A 17913-nucleotide genomic window follows, 5' to 3' on the forward strand; every position below is an offset into this window, starting at 1 on the left:
TCTTATAAAGTCTTTTTTTTTTTTTCTTTTAGAAAAAAAAAATCTACATTACTCAAACAGGTCTCAATATAGCCAAGTGCATTCACCATGAATGGTTGAGTCTGCTACATCCTGTATGCACACCTGAATGAACTTTTGCTAAGATAGAGAGGCAACTGTGAATAACATTGTTTTCAAAAACAATTTATGGACAGTTTTGTTTTAGAACCACTTAAATTCATTGACTCAAGAACTTTCTGAACAGTTATCAGATGCAAGCAACGATTAACAACAGGGCCTGCAGCAAACTAAGCTCAAGACTTCTGTTCTCAATAGAGGTATTATCTTCTACTTACATTACATTTTCAGCTTTGGTAGTATAATATTTATTATCAGGTCATACAGGAGGGGTTATCACCTATTCAGATAGGTATAACATACAATTCAGGAACAGAAGCCCTGAAGCCACAAAATCTTTTCATTACTAAATTTGGGCAATTAAACTGACAATTTACAGGGGGAGTGGCCCCAGCTGAATGAAGCACTGCAAGAGGAAACCTTTACTTGCAGTGAAAGGGGCTGATTTTTTCTTCCGAGACGCTGCCATGATTTTACAGCTGTATTATTGAAATAAACAGCTGAAAGGTATGTCTTATTATGAACCCTTTGGGTGCGATCCTCCCCCTCCTTTGCATGTCTATTTACACAAAACCATAAATGACCATTGGACACATCCTGAGTATGGGGGCTAAACAAAGACCCTGTTGATGTTGCTGTTCTGGCTTTGGATTTATATGCTTCCCAGGCTGCTGTCGTCTTTTAGCACTTGTGGGCAAACTTGCCAAAAGACAAGTCAAATCCATGTGCCTTTCATGAAGCATGCTGTTTTCTAGCTTAATGACTCTTAGAAGTAACAAGTCTGCATATGCTCAGGTTGGGAATAATTTCTCCCAGATTATGTCTTCTCTAGTAAAATCTCTTCTTTTAGCTTTAGGTGAGAATAACTGCAAAGCAATTTGAGTACTAGTTAGCAACAACATGACAATGCTGCATTGTGAAACACAGAAAATTTATTTGGATAGTGAGTGAACATATTTTGGTGCAAGCGTCTGGGTCCATTACTGCTGGGGGAGCAAAAGGATTTGTGAGTGTATGTAAAGAAGCCTCTTTTCATAACATCCCATGATTTTCAATTACATCAGCACTCTGCATGCAAACACTCAACCTACCCTGGCTACAATTAATCTTCAGCAAATGGGCCTTTTTGGAAGTCTAAAAATTGTTGTCAGACAGTGAAATAACTTAGCACCAAATTAATTTCCACACAATGTTCTGTTTTGTCTAGAAACTGGCCGAGTTTTATTTTTTTTGTGCCTAAAAACAATACTGCTTCATTGTTCTTGGTTGTCAGCCAGGTGGAGTTTTTCATATGCTGTGTCAAGTATCTTAGAGAGGGTATATGGGTTGGGGGAGGGAAATCACTGCTCAAGGATGCTAAGAGGTCATCCGCAGGATTTATAAGCAGCATATGGACCTGACACATGTATGCCCTAAAGACTCAAGGCAGTAGCAAATGGCTCTACTTTCACCTGCTCTAACAGGACAACTGTTCAGAGTTTTTCTTGGAAATCAGCCAGATGATGCAAACACACAAGTAGCTCCAGGAAAAGGTCTCAAAACATTCCTCATATCATCCTGGTAGAGCTTTCTCTCCTCCAAGCCCATTTCCCTAGCCTTCCAGACTGTTGCACTGAATTTCCCTTTGGTAAAAGCCTTATCAGTGGCTCTATAAAAGCTTCTTGTTGGAAAAGAATACTCTATTTGCCAAGCAAACAAAGGTGTTTAAGAGCATGAGAGAAACCAAGAGTGGAAAAGGAACTTATGAAGCCATTTTAATGCTTCAAGACTCAGCACTCATGGGATCAGCAGGGAATGAGAAGCCCAAAGCTTTCTGTTAAAGAACTGTGCCTAAGCAAGAGTAATATCTCTTTGGTCTTCAGGAGTGGAAAGAACTTCCCAATTGCCTCAAGAGCTTGGTATTTACATGCACAGCTTGAAGACACTCTTAACATTTGGTTTGCCAGGCTTTCCACCATCAGGAGTGCTGGTTTAGTTAGTTCTCTGCCTGAACCCTCCAGCTGCTCCTGGCCTAGCATCATCTCCACACAGCTGCTTGCAAGGCTGTGCAGGAACGCAGGGAACAAAGCTGACCAGGGTTAGAAATGCTCACGGCACTTATAGCTAATAACCATCCATTGAAACATAGACTGTCTTCCAAAACTGTAGTACTCCTTATCTTTTCACCCATGTCTTTGCTCTGTGCCTTGGTTCTTCAGTAATAGTATACAGATTTTTTTCCTAACATAGCTTTTATCATTGAAACCCCAGGAAGAATCAAAGAAGGCAAAATGTATTTTACCTAAATATCTTACTTACTACAAGAGACTGTGTTAGCAGTGAGCCATGGGAACAGTCACAAACTACTACTATAAGTAGCACATACCACTGAACCTGTGTTTTTCACGCTGTCTCCTACCTTATTAATGACCAGCTCCAACCTTACCTAGTTAGTATGACCATATCCCAGAATATCAAAGAGTAGATAGATAATTCAAAGTAATCCTACCATTTCTAACAAAGTCACATTTTCCTCCAAGCTTAAGAAGAGAACACTGACAAGACAGAAATGACCTTCCATTCTAAATCTTCAAATATATTTTTCTAAGAGCAAGAGGAAGATGTCCTCAAATGTAACATGGTATCCGAGTACTCACTGTAGGAGGGTATGCCGTAGGGCTGCCCGGGAGCAGGGTAGGCAGTGTATGCAGCAGCCTGTTGGATTCCCGCACTGTACTGAGTCTGTCCATATGTTGCCATTGTTGGGAATGATGAGACTGTCACTATATGGGGATAATGTCTATTGAGAACAAGAAAGCAGAAGGCATAAGGCAATAGTTATTATACATGATCTTCTAGAGTACATGTAAAACATTTCTAGACATTTTGATAAAATACTATCAATATACTTCAATGATGGTGAATATTTTGGAGTGTAGAGTTTACTAGGCTGGGGCAAAAGTTTGTTTCAGTATATGGCTCCTCATATAAACTATTAAGATAAAGCTGCATATATGCATTGGGTCTATTTCAACTCTGCAAAATACATGCAAATTAAAAAAAACACAACTCAGCACTCTGATTGCCATATTTCATGTTGAGTCTGCCAAACAACCAAGTGTCATGGGAAACCTCTGACATTTTAACATATTCCTCTATGGTCACCAACACACAAAGCAACATTCAAAGTGATAAGGTTTGGATTCCCAGGGGTACGAATACACAGTACCTCAAACCTTCTTTCACTCCATATCTAACAAGATTAGGGGAACTGGTTACTTCACTGGGCCTGAGACATGCAGAGGAACAGGTAAAGGGGTTTAAGACAAATGTATTTTAAGGTGACAGAAGTCTACAAAAAATGGTTATTCAGCAAAACATCATTGGTAAAATCACAGCACTTGGCAGAAACACTCACTTTGTGGAGTACAGATGGAGAGGACAACGTGGAGCTGCTTTGCTGTTGCCTGGAAAAAAAAAAATTAAAGGGTCTTAGATTTTCATTATGTTCTGTTCTACAGCCAAGATGATACCATTGCTTTTACAACTGGTAGTTTGAGAAAAATATACAGTAATTAGGAGACTTTGTTTTGGAGTGAATTTCCAAAAAGCTGAAGCAGATAAACTTATGCTCCACTTAACAACAAATAAATACATCTTTAGTTTCTCACTGAGGGTGCTACTGATTGACTGAGTTACCATTTTCTTCTTCACATGGAACTGGTACCAACCATGAAGTTGGGCTTTGGTAGGATGAATCATGCTAAAGGCTATAAAAGCACCTGATATGGTCACTGAAGTGATTTAAGATCACTGCACTTTTTGCCCCCTTTTTTTTTTTTTTAAATGCTCTCCTAGATCATGACTGACTTTCTTTAAAATGCTAGTTAAAACATATAAAATCAAAATAAATTGAAAAAATACAACACTGTAAATCTCCTCATTCTTGAATTTTTTGAGTTAACTATCTACCTAATTGACCTGCCAACAATCAAAATATTAAACCATTAGAAAATGTAGCATATGAGTTAAACATGCAGGATGCTTTCCAATGTATCAAACAGTTGTGTTCTGTAACACTAGCAAAGAAAAACATGCCGTCTTAATCTAGAGATAGATTTAAAAATAAATAAATAAAAATTAAACCTAAATGTAAGTCAAAACCCACAAGTCATAAGGAAAATACCATACTTAAACGCCACCATGAGTATTATTACATAGGTTGGCTCCATAATGCCATTCAAATTCTGATTCTCCAGTCCTGGTTGACGTTAGATGTTATTAAAGCAGTATAAATGCCAACACACCTTCACAATCATCAATAACGACATTAGGCACAACACATTCAAACTTTTTATCTGCTGGCTGTACCAATCAACACACCAAACTAATTGCAAAGAGTTTCTCCAGGAAGAATAACATCAACCGTTATGTTCTCTGCTGACTATAGCACCACCGCTCTCCACGTTATGTGCTGGCATCTGTCATCTAATTTCTTACATGGGATAGGAAATTCTGCCCAAACTCAGGCAGAAAAGAAGATCTCTCCAATGCAGGAGCATGCGCTGGGTGAAAAGGGAGACTCCTGCAGTGTCCCCCCTGCCTGCACATTGCCACTGCCAGGCACAAAACATCTGCAGTGCTGTCCCATGCATCAAGGTGGATGTACCCACAGTGCTACAGAAGCATTATCCTCAGCACGGAGTCGTCCAAGACAGAATCACTTCATTTGTTCAGCAGTTTGTAAGTTGGTGAATTAAACATTTAAAGTATGTTTTATTTAATGAAATATACAAAAACACATAAGATGTAAATACATGCAAGTAGTCCTATGGGTTTAAGTAACTTGTTATGCCATAAACGTGCAGAGAATTTCCAAAAAGCTTTGACATGCTTGCATATGAAATATTTAATCTTCCTGATTTAACTCTTTTTAATATTGTTTCCTCCACACGCTTCTTTCACAATATTTTACATGGCTTTGTCATTCTATATTGTAACATGAAAATTACATCAAAATAGTTTTAAAAAGAAAAACATTTAATCTGACAAAAAAAAAGAAAGTAAATTGAAGTAAAATGCATTTTTATCTTTGTTCGCTTATGGAAGTGATCAAATAGAAAAACTCCAATGGAGGTACATGAGTTTTAACAAAATAATATGTATTACAAGATATTATTCTCTTTTTAGAATGTTTCTATACGTAACAATAAAACTAAAAAAGAGCTGCATTTTCTCAGAAAGAATTATATTTCAATAAGAGATGAAAATACCTAGAACACACACTTTCTCCAAAAAAGAGGCCCTTTTTCCCACAAACTTAGAAATCATCAAAGATCACTTAATAAAAAATACACAAAATTAGAAAAAAATATATCTGTGTACTCCTGTCTCTTTTCTCTGCAATAACTGCAGTGTTTAATAACTACTCTTAGGTTAGAACAGATCAGAAATGTTAGTGCAGTGCTGAGTTATTCTAGGAAAAATGGCTCTGGTAACAAAGGCACTGATGACCACGGGGAACAGGTTTCAGAGTGAGCTGGGCATGACTGCATTGACATTGCTGCCTACTATTATTACTAAGAGAAAAATCCAACTTGAGGACATGTATCTGTGCTGCACACTGACCCCATCTGCCCACAGGCCCATGCACTGGACTCTAATTTCTTTCCTAGTACCACGCTGGACACCTGCTTCGCCCTCTTCTCTCTGGATATCAAGAAGAAAAGGAACAAATTCATCCCAATGCAGCTGCTGCGGTAAAATCAACTTCTATGACCCACTCTTTGCTCTCCCTTCTCTGAATACTTTTCTGTGCCTTTCCCCTTCTGCACAACAAACTCAAGCCTGACTGTGCATCCTCTACATCCCTAATGTGCTATGGGCAGTAACAAACCAAACCATAAAGACTCTATGCTCCTGTATTCCAGAAGCACCTGAGAAAAGTAAAACCCACCGGTATCTGTGCCCTAGTTCTCTACGTCTACAATGTGGCTAACAGTAACGTATTTCCCCAGCAAGAGGCAGAGAGGTTTTGTTTTTTAAAAAAATAAATAAAACTGAATAAAACATAGTAAGGCAAAAGATAGTGTTATGTAAATGTACACAAGGATTTATACTACAGATATAGGAATACCAGGTATAGAAAAAGACTGCTTTTAAATTCAAAGCTGGGCTTACCTGACTCACCTTCATACTCACTGTGAAAAATTTGCTTTGACTTACCTGAAAGAAAACAGTTTTGAAAATTAGGATTTTAGATTGTGAAAACAAAATCTGTATGAATTTCTACCAATCAGTTGCTCTTTACCAAAAAAAAAAAAAAAAAAGTTTTATAGAATACTTTTTACATTTGAAAAACAGCAGAACAGGAACTTTGAGCGTAAGCTTAGTTTCTTTTCTATTTCAGAAATACAATACCTTCAGATTTTTTAATTTTGAAAGAGATAAATACAGAGTAAATACATGTGCCAAGAATGCCAAACAGGGATTTACTGTGTGTGAATATTCAATATGCCACTGTCACTGTCGAAAAAGGCAGGTTAAAGCTATTTGTTTCTATCCAAATGTGTACATCTACAGGCAAAATGTGTATTTGAAAATTATACTGATACGATTGTACATCATGATAAGCACCCATGAAAACAGCAAGCTAGACATCTGAGTAGACGTCTATGTAAATAAGTATTGCTATTAGACTTGCTGAAATTAAAACTATATGTGTAATACAGAGCATATACGTGTGTGCATTTATCACACTAAAAGCTCTGGCAGTCTGAGATTTTCAAAAACACAGGTATTTTCCTGTTTTCCAAATTAACAATAAATATTTTCAATGAAAAGAACATTATCATGGTAGCACAGGGAATCACTCTGTAGAAAAAATATTGTATTATTTCTGTAAGAAACTTATCAACATGAGCTGTCACTCACAGATTGCTGATCTGTGGTACAAGTGTTCTGTTGGCTCTTACTTATATTGCATAATAACAAATAGTTCCTGCACCAAGGAGTTTACAAAATGATGTATTTAAAAATCATTTCTAGCTCTAATCTTTTCTGCAAACACATACATTTAAAAGGATGTTTCCTTTAGATTCTTATCCCTTCGACTACTTTTGTAAATAGGCAGTCATGATGTTCATGCTTTAATCACACAATTTCTAATGCCTTAGCAAACATGCAAGCAAAACATCTCCTTGGCTTCTAAGAGCCTATAAATGAAGGGTTAAACCTACTACTAAAACATAATAGCCAGGGTCTTTTGCTAACTCTGCTCCAACAGGAAGGCTGACAGATCCTGACCGCAGCAAACAATAGCTGGAATTGTACTAGCAAGAACTAGTTCAGCTGCATCACTTGCCAATAATTTTTTTAGCAGATTTAACATTCTTCTGTTTCCTTCACTTGAACAGTATGATGGGGGGGAGGAGGAGGAGGAAGAGGAGGAAGAAGAGAAGAGCAGATAGATTTTCATCAGAGCCTCAACCACTGAAAGAATTTGTCCTTGGTACCTGCCAAATGTGAAACTTCAGACCAGAGATCAGCAGGACAAACCATTTGGAGATGATAGCAATGACCTCAGAATGATGCAAACTGGGGCACAGGGCTGCTTTGGCAAAATGTTTTTTTGGCTGCACAGTGTGTTGTTGGGCCCAGGAGCCCCTGTGCTCCACACCCCACCGGCAGCAGCACAGCCACCAAAGCACAGGGCTCATGTTCAAGCCACCTCTGGGACTGGGGCTCCAGTAGGGTCTAGACCAAAAGTACAAGCTCTACACAAAACACATTTTATACCTGCTATTATGCCAGTGAACAGATACATACATGCGTGCATGTGTTTACACCTCCAATAAAAAGACCTCTATACATGTAATACATTACAATTCTGTCTGCCTTCAAACCTTTTCTGAACTAAAGAATTCAGCCACAACTGGAGTAGCTACAAATGTTCTCAAATAAAAATCTCAATTGCTCGCTACACAGCAGAACTAATTATCAGAAGTGGAGGCCATGCATGCGGCCAGCTCTCCTTTTACATATACGTATACATTATGCTAAAGCTAACAAACAGTGAGCAAAAGAGGCAGCCTACCTTCTATGTCATCTGGAGCCGCGGCATAAATGTTAGAAAGGTTAAGCTTCAATCTGTCAGGGCACTCTCTATTTACAGTCAGGCTGGGTGATATCACTAGATCTAGCATTTCCTTATACCTGAAGGAAAACAAAGGAAAAATATAATTTATTCATTAATTATGCATGCTTACTAATGATTCAATTTTTTTCCCTAAGAGTATAAATATTAAAGCTGATTACCTAAACCCAGGCTTCATATAAATTCCACATAATAACATTCACTAAAGTTTTCATCAAAGGGAAATGCTGAATTGCAATGAACTACTTCTTCCCTTGGAGATTACGCCCATCTGATTAATGCTTTCCCTTTCTTCCTGGATTTTGCCATCCAAAAACTAAATTTCCATCTTTCCTTAATGTCAGCAGCACAAGGATGCACCCACCAGTGTCCTCTGAGGTTCCAGAACAGACTACTAAGGGCTGAAAATGAATCTGAGGGCAGTTAACAGCATTGTGTATTTTTACCGGATAGGAAAGTTGGTACCTGTGATAGGAGAGATTTAGGTGTCTGGGCTAATCCTGCTTTCTGCTGGATATACCCTGGAAGACTGATCCCAACTACAAAGTCTTGACCATTAGGTGGCAGTGATACCAGGGCTGTCACTTTCACATAAAAAAAAAAACAACTCATCTGATTTAACTGAAAATTTCAAGTGAATAATCTATGTCATATAGCATTTGAGTTTCCAAAGAAAAACGTAGTTATTTGTGGGCATGCATGGTTTACAAAATAATGAAAACCTACAAACTGTGCATCACAAAGAGTTTAAGAAAAGAGACTGAATAAATCATTCTTTCAGACCCTACACATGTGAACACATCTATTCATCTAAATAGCACAGCTTTTGATACATGTGCCTAACTCCACCTGTGCAGCTTTTTGGAAGTGGGCTCCAAGGAAACCTGCTTAAAACAGAGCTACTTGCTTCCTTTGAAGTGTTGGATGTTTTTGATGGATACCAAAATACGGCAGCAAGATCTGCACATCTGTTTGCACGACTGTGTAAAGTCATCTAGGTGAGTACAGCAAGGAAACTGTGTGTTATTTATCTGCATGATACACAATGGTGTTTACGTAAGGTCAGCCTCCTAGGCACCTTTACTCCCACAAGGTTCTGCCCCTGTTTACTGCACAGCCAGTGGCTGCAGCTGGAACTACAAAGAAGCAGCCAGCCAAAGAAAATCTAAAGCTAAAGTTGCCAGTTCTCTTTCTTTCTCTCTTTCTTCCTTCTCTCTTTCTTTCATTCTTTATTCTCTAAAACACACATGATAACATGGAAATCTATCTGAAAAGGGCTCAAACTTCTTCCCACAGCCATACCGAGCAGGTCCTCCAAAAGCACAAATGTGCTCTTAGAACAGCAAGAGCAAATGAGAGAGAGGGGACATGGTGGTGAGCAGATCCTGGCAACCTGCATGGGCTCCCCTTTCTGGTCAGCACTGAACACGCTGCCCATACGGGCGGCTGGCACATCCCTGCTCTCAGCAGGACCTAACTGGGCTATGAAGACAGGAGATGGCACAGCAGCAGCAGGCCAGTAGCAGTGCACAGCACTTACTGCACAGCATGCCTAAATCATCATGAAATTGAAGACAACAGCATGGAAATCTGAACTCTTGACACCGGGCTTCTGCAGCACTAGGCAGTTCTGTAAGAAGCAAGGACATTTGTTTTGAGTTTTTTGTTGTTGTTGTTGTTTAAAAGCCAGTGTATGACTTTACCAGTTTTGAGAATCAGAGAACAAACTACATACTTTTTATCTGAACTTCTCCAATCACTTTTATAAAGACTGCAAGTTCCTGAGAGGGAGGGTATATATTGTTATTAACAGGCACAGATCAGATGAAATATTTTATCTGTAGCTAAACAGCAAAGACCAATGCTGATTTCATTTTCACTTCCCCTACCTACCAGCTAGGAAGACACTCTGCACCCATCCTCTGGGAATTTGCAGAATTGCCAAAAAGGGGAAAAAAGCGACATAACCATGTGCAAGGTGCACAGCCCCAGTCCTCCTCCTTTCTCCAAACAGAATCTAGACTCGCCTTGTCTGCCTCCCTTACAAATTCATGTGGGCATGTGTATTTTTGCCCTCAGTGTAGTATCGAGTCCAGAGGTTGGCAAAGGCTGTCTGATTACCTGCCACGAAGGAGACCTCAAGTCAGCAGTGAATGCCAACAGGGTAGAAATACAGTGTACTGGATCCACCGCTTGTGTGATCCACATTCCGCAACTGCTGTGCCCTGTAGATTTGCTAAGAAAGACTAGGGTAGAACTAGGTACTGCTCCACAGCTGGCTCTTTGGTGCTAGAGCCCCTCAAAGTGCTCCACCTTCAGGCGTGTCCCTGCAAGAGCAACACAAGTCCTGCCTTGGACACACACTAAGGTAGAGCAGGACAGAAATACAGACACAGGTGCACAGGGGACACCAACCGTGCCTGCAATCACTGCCCATGCTACCAAACGCGTGAAAATGTGATGAGGCTTCAGATTTGTACAAGGATACCAAAACTGCCTCTTGCTTTACAAATCTCTCCCTAAGCACTATAATTTAATAACAGCACTAAAATGGGAATCCAGGCCTCCTGATCTGAGCCTACACAAAGCACAGCCCACCAGCAACGTCACTCAGCCCTAGCAGCACCGTGGCAAGGTAAGCTCTGAAGCAGTACCTGCAGGCAGTGGTTGCTCTGAAGCCCACGCAGCAGCTCTGCAGGCAGCCTCAGAAGAGGGGTGGTAGGGGAAGCCCCGAGCCACAGGCTGGCAGGCAGCAAGGAATGCCTGCGGCCCTTCTGCACACTTTGCCTGCGCCTGAGGAAAAGGAGATTTTCCTGAAATGGCTAATTTCACTTTTTTTTTTTTTTTTTTTTTTTTTTTTTTTTTTTGCCTGCACAGCCAGGCTGCAACAGAGGAAGGAGTCAGGAAGGATGTGGTGGGCCTTATTTCTCCTCGGGCAGGAACAAGGTCTCTCCTATGAGCGACTGTGGCTCCTAAGACTTCCCCTGAAAGCAGCAGGTGAACAGGGCCTCTTTTCCCCGGGGAATTACTTTATTCAAATCCACTGGCACCAAAATGAAATTTTGCTTGCACTGCTTGAAAAGCAGGGTTCAGATTTATAACAGGTTTTCCTTTCTACTGTAAACGAGGTCTGATTTTTTCCTGATTTCCTTAACGCTATCGCCTGAATCTAGGAAAAGCACTGCTATCCCAGCTCCTGTCAGGCTGGGGATGTTGCACATTGTTCCTCAGGTACCACATGCCCTTCAGCACAATCCCATACCCTATCACTCATGACACTGCCCAGACTGCTGCCAAGTGAACGGGAGCAGATGTTTAAAGGGAAATGATCTTTTATAATGATTAATGCACTTTAATTACATCATTGTTCAGAGATTTCATTAGCTAATCTCTGATGCTTTTCTTCTTTGTTTTGATCACCTTTATATTCAAAGTCACCCTTCCCTGTATTTGTTTTAAAACTTTTTTTTTCTTCCCCAGCTTCCATTTTTCTTTAGGGTGTGTGTTGGTTGCAGGTACAAACAGGTAGCTTTCCAGAGAAAAGCCTGTCTGGCCGTGCACGTCATGTACACTTTTGCATTGTTAGTGGCTTTGCTTGCTTTGCATGCCCCATTTACCAATTTGTTCACATGAATTTCATGCTAATGTACTTCTTCACAGAGTTTCTGAGTTTCTTAAATTCCAATTTTAGTTGTGGCAACCTACAGAAAATCTTCTGTAAAATAATGGGACGTGGATGGGATGTTAGCACAATGAATGACATGCTGGAGTGCAACTGATGGAAGTATCACGACTTCATTTGCTTGCTTTTTAGAGCAAAAACATTTTCTGGTTTAAGTAATATACAGTAAATCAGTAGTAAATTTGCTGAATATGAGCTTTTATTAAAACCAGCAATGGCAGCATCTAGCATGCTGGGCTGACAGACATCTGGAAGAGCTTTTGGCTTATATAATTAAGAAGAACCTTGTGTGAATTTGGTGCTCAGCTTTTCCATTAGAATTCCCTACTCAAAAAAAAATGTATTTTGCCCTTAAAGTTGGCCCACAAAATCTCTGCCAAGAACAGAGCCTTTTCTTTTCAGGAATGTTTAGGAAGAAAAAAGAATAAAAGCCTATTGCAGTCTCTCTGAAGCTTGGAATGCCAAATTAAACATTTTAAAGTTTCAAATTTTTGTTCAAGGTGTTGGAGTAATCTACAAATCACATTTTCTTTTACAATGAAGTTCTGAAGGCGGTGAAGCCAGACCCCAGCTCAAAATACTCCAACATGAGCTGAGGATCAATATATGGGGGAGTCCCACATCTCTCCAGCGAAGTACTCAAAGGAGGTGCAAGTGCAGCGCCGGAGCAGAGCCCAGCACAGCCAGCCAGCAAGGTGCCTGGATGCTGGCTGTGATGAGAAGCAGATAGCAGCTTGATGGATGGTACCCTGAAAAGCTGAAACAGGAAACCACCATGGTGTTGTGGGCACACGCAACCGCTCCACAGCTCTGCTCAGCACAGCTGAAAGGCCAGAAGGCACCAGCAAGAGATGAAGGAGATTCTTTCCAAAGCTTGGGCTCTGCTGCTCGGGCATAATTTAAAGCATCTCTCAGGCTGCTCTAAATGGTTTTGCAACTCCCTCCTCACAACACACTAAAGATATCTCAGGACCATCAGCATTTCCATCTCTACTCTGGAGGCATCGGATTTTGTCATGGGAGTCTGCCTGGAGAGTTTTCAGTTGGAATGTGAATGAGGAGGAGCAGAGCATTTGCCCCATAACAGCGGCAGCCTGTACGAGGTTATTTGAGCCCTGGGAGGCCGATGGTACACTTCAGAAAGGACATACCGGCAGTAGAAGACAGCTTGGGGAAAAAGATGACCTGGTTGTGAGAACAAGCTCTGCATCTGCCATCAGTAGAGGAACTTATGAGCTAGGAGCCCTGCACAAGGAAGCAGATAAGAAACAAAAGATGGGACTCCTGCCCATAGGAAATACCTCGCAGATCCTACAATGAGAGAAATAAGATAGTTTGAGGGAGTAAGAAATTGCAAAGAAAGTTTGTTGGTGAGGACACAGGCAGATCTAGAAAGGATTCTCCCTGCAACAGCCCCATGTAATGATCTTCTCAATTTTTACTGATACCTGGCTAGAGGCCAAATAAAAGCTAAACCCACTACATCTTCCTAAACATATGCATATGCCAACACAGAGCCCTAGGCAGGGCTGGTACTAGCCAAGTCCTCTGCTTTAGCTTTGCTGGGAAGAGAAGGAGTAGAGACAGACTGCAGCCTAATTACAAGGGCTGCATTTTTGTCTTGCTTCCATGACTTTATCTGGTTTTCGTTATTTGATTAACTGCTTTCACCTTTCTTCTCCTTCAAAAATGGTGCAGATTCCTAAGTAGAAAGCTTAAACTTTACAACTCCAATGCTTCTCATCATAAAAAGTAAGACAGTCTGATTTCTTCCTTGCTTTAGAAGTGAATTACTAAAAGGTAACTGAAAAAAAAAAAAAAAAGTGAGAAGATTGATTTCTCACTCCCTCTGATACAAAGAAACAAAACAAAAAAGCCCCAATCCTAAATGTTTGTCTTTCCTTAATTCCTAGGAAATACCAGATTTGTTGTTTTTATTCCTTGGGTCAATTTTTCAAAAGCACCTGCTACGTCTCATTAATTTTCATCAGGAATTAAGATTTACAGTTCGCACAATTATGCTCCCAATAGTATCTGGGAGCCATGCTTTCCCAGTGCAGGGAAAACACCATTATCTCGCTGTCACCTTCCAGGTGGTAGAACAGCAGGGAATCTCCCATCCTGAAGATTTTGGCTACATCTCTCCATGAATTTCAAGCAGCGGAAAGTAATTTCCCTTCCTCTGTCAGTACATTCTTCCTCACACAGTTTGGATGCTCTCTCTCCATCGATAACATAATAGATCCTTTGTTCCTCCCACTTCGAGAACTGAAAAACGCTTCAGCAGGTGAAACCCACAATGCATAATGCCTCTCAGCTCACGCACAAGTTCAGCTGATAGATGTATGCAGGAAAGGCTGAAGGGGCATAAAGTTAAACCTGAGTTGGCAAAAATGCTCACGTACGAGACTGACAGTCCAGATAAGATAGCCTTTCAAGGTGACCTGCAGGGCAGCGTGCCTCAGGCTGTTTGTGTTCCTGAGAGCTGCCTTTCACTGACGTAATCGGACAATAAAAGCAGCAGTGCGTGTCTGGATTTATCATCGCCCAGCCCATCGCAGACACAAAAAGTACAAGGATTCATAGTACAGCTTGTAGGGCAGCATCTGGGGCTGGGCCACTCAGGAGCGTTATTCTCCAGCACAGAATAGATAAGACAGGAAAAAAAAAAAAAGCCACATCAGACCGAAGTATTCATTTTGAATGAAGCAGGATGTCATTTGCTTTCTGAAATAGCCTGGCAAAAAGTGCCCCCCAGCAGAGCAGCAAATTCATGCCCTCTGCTCACTGCCCTTGGGCACATATTGTCAACCTCTTTTCAAGTCTTACTGGGTCTTTGGAAACATAACCCTTTTTGCTCAGTCCACCACCGGAATAGCTGGCCACATGGTTACTTCAGCAAAAGGTACAGCTCTAATAAACTGAAAGAGATGCACATGCACTGCTTCAGTTTAAACAAATAAACATAAAAACCAATCCAAAACTTGAAACAGGAGCCCAAGCACCCAAGACCTTGATCACTAATTAGTTTGTTAATTCAGGAACAAAATGGGAAAAAAAAAATCACAATGAGAAACAGCCCTCCCTTTTCCATAATAACTGCGTACATCTAAAATTACTTCACTGACAAAAGAAAAAAACTGACTTGGATTTAAATTAAATTTCCTAAATTACTTTTTAAAATGTGTTAACTCTAAACAATTTAAGGAAAAATATCTGAGAAGAGAGACTACAAGCCAGATCATTTCTGACAAATTCTGAAATCACAATTTAAAAATACCCAAATTACTCCAACAGCACTAAAATACCTCCCCCTTTTTTTTAAAAAAGATGAGACAATTCTTTTTGATCAAAATTTTACTTCACTGGAAGCTTTCCGTCTTGCTCTAACTCACAGAGTAGACAGTAAAAAAGAAAAAAAAAAAAAGATGAAAAATCCTGTCTCAAAAGTGTTTTGAGCCGACTTTTTTTTTTTTTTTTTTTTTTTTGAAGGGAAGCCTGGGAAGCCTGCCTTAGGATTTCTGAGTGCTTGGGACTGGCAAAAATAATTGCATTACTCGTTTCCCTGGAAGCCCTGCATTTCCAGAAGCATTGGCTTGCTTCCCCAGGCTTCATCACCTGCTATACTAGACTAATTTCCAGTTACTTTTTTTTTATTAGTATTTATTTAGAAATTCTGTTGCTCGTGTAAGACCTGTTGATTTAAAGAAAGCAGGCTGTTTTCAAATAAATAAATATTCTTCCTACTCCTGCTCCTTCCCTGACCCTCACATTGCAGGCACAGAGCGGTGCTGCGAGGGGGAGAGCAGGCAGGCTGCGGTCCCCACGCTTCCTGCAATTAACCCGGGAGGAGATTGAAGGGAGACAGAGCGGGGAAGCATCAGCATCTTCGGGCTGATCAGTCCGAGGTAAACGTGGGAATAAGCACTGGAAGGGGTTCAAGAGCAAATACAACCAAAAACTAGCTTTCTTCCCAGCTGGTTATTATGAAGGCGCAGTCTGGCAGGGAGCTCAAAGGTTCAAAGTGATGGGGTTTGTGCCACAAGCTCTCAATTTGGCAACCTAACCAGGAAATACTTATTAATTGCTTTGAATCACTGCGTTTTGTTTTTTAATTTCAACACTAATATTTCACTCAAAATAAATCAAAACGAGAAACTCTGATTTTTCCAGAACGCCCTTCTTGCCCGTTGAACCTGTTTGCTAAAATGGGAGCAACATTTGCAAAAGACCCTCCTATTTGCCAAAAAATAAAAATAATTGCTCAGCTCTCTTCCTGTGAACAATCAAGTACCAAACAGAACAGACTAAACTGGTAAAGAAACACTACAAGCTTATAATCTGCAGTCATTTGAAAACTAAAATTGCTTGTATATGCATGTATGTACATATAATCTCTCTCAGTTTCAACACTTCTCTGTGACATTCACAAGCTTTTTAACTCCATTAAAGAACAGGTCTTCCTACTCAGACTATGGCTGCAGAAAGCCACTTAGCAGCTCCAGCTGCAGCATCAACACCCGTAACACAAAATGACTGCCTCCAGAGACCAACCCGGCTTCTCAGGAGCTGGACCTTGCAATAGACAGTTTGTGATTTATTTGTTACTGCTTCGGCATCTCTTTTCACTGAAGAACTATGCTTGTTATCTCTTCTCTTCAGAATCACAAATGCTAAAAACGTGCTTAAAATTAAATCACAAAAATATGATTTAGAGGAAAACAATGAGATTTGGAATGAGGAAGTAACAGCTGACAACTTAGATATTCAGACTGAAATCCTCTGGGTTCTATTACAGACATGTGCAAGAATGTTTGCTGTCTTGAAGCCCTCTTGTTACTTTTATCCCTAATACTAGTTACTTAGCCCTTTCCCACATGGCACGCTCTGGGTACACCCACCTAGATCCTGGCGGCCAAGGAACAGCGCAGCCTGAGAGAACCTGCGCTCAGATAAAATTTGTGTAAACGTACACGTTATGCACAGCAGGATGAGACAAAAAAGCTATCGCGAGTCGTGGAGGGCTCAGGAGGGAAAGCACTGTGCCAACAGCACAGCAAAGCCATCACTGGAGGGGTGTGAAGCGGTACAAATGAGTTCTGCAGCAGAGGATCAGCAGATCAGCTCCCGGGCTGAGCATCAGGAAACCTGGGTCCTTCTCCCCACTCCGCCCCTGGTAACTCAGGCGAACCCGAGGCGAGCCCTTTGTGTCTACTGTGCTCCCTGACCTTTGTGTGCCTTCCTCCTCTGCAAGGACTACAGACGTCAGGACATGTGCCCTTCTTCTGTGTATGTGAAGCATCCATCAGTGCAACAGGCTCCTACTGGAGGCACTGCTGTACTAAATAAACAGCAATAACAAAAAAAATATATATACTTAAAATTCTCCTTAGGGCTGTAGCTTATCCCAAAGTAAAAGAAAGCAGCTTCTACTGAGTTTTTCCAGTGAACAATGTGCAATATTTTGTTCCCTCTAACAGGACCACATCGGACTCAGCACTGCTGCCACCACTACGTCAACAGTAGGAGATTTTAGAAAAATATGCTTGGGTGTCAAGCATCTTAGCATCCATGCTGTCGACAGCATGGCTAAAAATTGCCCCGCCAAACATCATTTTTTTCACGGATAGAAGAGGTGGACCTGTGCTAGCCCTCACATTAGCCAAACATACATCAACCCAAAGTCTGTGCTGGCCTTGATATCTTCACCCATCACATTTAGCTTTGTGCTGCATCATATGAATAATCCAGACTCTTAGAGGACCCTGACCAAACCCAGCCTGCTGAAGGACACCTGGGGCAACCTCAGCTGCCTGCACACACCGGAGCCCGGTGTGCCGTAGGGCTGAGAGCTGCCCCTGTGAACGGCAGCGAGGTGAGGCACAAAACTGCTCACTGCCACACCGCTGGCTCTGACGCCAGCTATGGAGAGACGTGTCAAGGAGGCAACCAAGAATTGAGCTTTCAGTTTTGCTCCTAG

The 17913-nt window shown here is 40.9% G+C and overlaps 1 protein-coding gene across 3 annotated transcripts in view; it reads right to left on the bottom strand.

Moving 5' to 3' along the window:
* The window catches only part of EYA2 (EYA transcriptional coactivator and phosphatase 2), a 98381-nt gene that overhangs the window by 50669 nt on the left and 29799 nt on the right, over positions 1 to 17913 (bottom strand). For all 3 annotated transcript variants that reach the window (XM_084296878.1, XM_084296876.1, XM_084296877.1), the window contains exons 2-4: positions 8192 to 8310; positions 3515 to 3563; positions 2754 to 2896 (exon numbers count right to left, since the gene is read on the bottom strand). In XM_084296878.1, the coding sequence (XP_084153004.1) occupies positions 2754 to 2896; positions 3515 to 3563; positions 8192 to 8300 (301 nt within the window). In that variant the 5' untranslated portion in view covers positions 8301 to 8310. The remainder of the gene's footprint in view (positions 1 to 2753; positions 2897 to 3514; positions 3564 to 8191; positions 8311 to 17913) is intronic.

Source organism: Netta rufina (assembly GCF_964035555.1).
Source record: "Netta rufina genome assembly, chromosome: 16".
NCBI lineage: Eukaryota > Metazoa > Chordata > Aves > Anseriformes > Anatidae > Netta > Netta rufina.